Here is a 1,673-nt window from a genome sequence, read left to right as displayed (position 1 = left end):
AATAGTGTTTCATTTGATGCTATCACAATCATCGATTATGGATTCTCTGAAACCAATCTGATTGATTTCTCACAATTCATTTCTCAGATTCACAAGAATTATTCCAACATAATAGTGTACTATAGAAGATTCTCATTTCAGAATGCTCCAACATGGATCTCATTATCAGAATGTGCAACAAAAGGAGGATACAGTTGGAAAGTTATTGGATATGTAGATGCTTCATTTGAATGGAATGGAATGGTTGTATGGTTGGATACTGGTGTTGTATTACCTCCATCTTTCAGTAAGGATCGAGAATATGGAATGAATGAAGGAATCTATTCTCCTTTCTCTTGATTCTATTGGTCGATGGGTTCATCCAACAACAATTGAATTCTTGGAAGAGAATGAGATTGTGAAGAGAGTGAAAGTGAATGAAACGAATTGTCTATCAGCCTATGTGATTGTGAATATGAAGAATGAAACAATTGTGAATGAAGTGTTGATGAAATACTATCAATGTGCTTTCACAAAGAAATGTATTCGACCTGAAGGAGTGAATCGATTCAATCATCGATATGAACAATCCATTCTATCCATTCTAATCAAAGAGATGAATCCTCCTCATTCTGCAACTCGATTATCTTCCAAGAAACCTCCTTATCGTCAATTCCGTCAATCTGTGAAAACATTCGATGATGTGATCAATGGATAATCATTGTTTGATACAACAAGGATTCATTCACTATACATGTTGTTTTGTTACAGATATCATTTGAGTTCAATCAAACCAGTCTTGTTGTTGAAGATGAAGTCAGCATTACTCATGACACTAGTGTAATACTTGTATCGCTTATAGAACTGAATGTTGTATTTCATATCCTTCTCTTCTCGTTTGAATCGTGAGAATCGATCCACTCCTTGATGAATATGTTTCCCTGTATTTGTGATATCTACAACAATCATTCGATTGTTCTTTGCATGAGCAATAGCGATGTTATCAATAGCCATCCTTCCTATCACTGCTTCAGGAATTGTATTGAACTTAGCATCACTTGTATAGAGGAANATATCCTATTCTTGATTCCACAATTCATTCCAAACAGCACTTCCTACGATACGAGGAATTGTGACAGGAATTCGATGATAGGATTTCTGAAAAGATTTGATATTTGTAAAGGAGAGAGAAATGTTCTGAAGAGGCACTTCATAGACTCTGGAAGCAAATAGAATCTATTCACAAATCATCCTCATTAGAATACTGGAATGTTCGTTTTCTTGTGAAGCATATCCATTTGATCAATAGCAGAGAAGATCAAAGGATCCATCAGAATATCACTGTTCATATATCCATAGAGAAGAGATCGATATCGTTTCNGAAATCACAGTCACTTTCTTGTGAGTAGCATAATCCAAAACAGCATCACTTTGTGAAAAGATGACAGGTTTGATTCGATAGTACTTCTGATAAAGTGAAAGCATATCAATTGTTGTCTTCACCTTCTCTCTCAGATGAGGAGAATCATCAGTAATCGCTACTGTTATAAGGTATTTCTTTCCACTTCTCAATCGAAGACCTCGCTTCACTTCAACAGGAAAAGCGATATGTTCTTTCATTCCCATTCGTGATACATTGATCCAGTTTTCATGATTCTCAACAGTTGAAACAAGAAGAAAGATAGAAATGAGAA

At 35.2% G+C, this 1,673-nt stretch overlaps 1 protein-coding gene across 1 annotated transcript in view; it reads right to left on the bottom strand.

Annotated features, from left to right (window-relative positions):
- Positions 1 to 1,636: 1,636 nt before the first annotated feature.
- JH06_5649 (hypothetical protein) overlaps positions 1,637 to 1,673 on the bottom strand; it is a gene marked incomplete at both ends in the record, with an annotated part of 1,146 nt that continues 1,109 nt past the window's right edge. The window contains one exon of the mRNA XM_014669509.1: positions 1,637 to 1,673. This exon is cut by the window's right edge and continues 1,109 nt beyond it. Within this exon, the coding sequence (XP_014524995.1) occupies positions 1,637 to 1,673 (37 nt within the window).

Source organism: Blastocystis sp. subtype 4 (assembly GCF_000743755.1).
Source record: "Blastocystis sp. subtype 4 strain WR1 chromosome Unknown seqid_0520, whole genome shotgun sequence".
NCBI classification, from domain to species: domain Eukaryota; class Bigyra; order Opalinata; family Blastocystidae; genus Blastocystis; species Blastocystis sp. subtype 4.
Note: the sequence above shows the minus strand (reverse complement) of the source record. Positions and strands in the feature narration are given on the sequence as shown.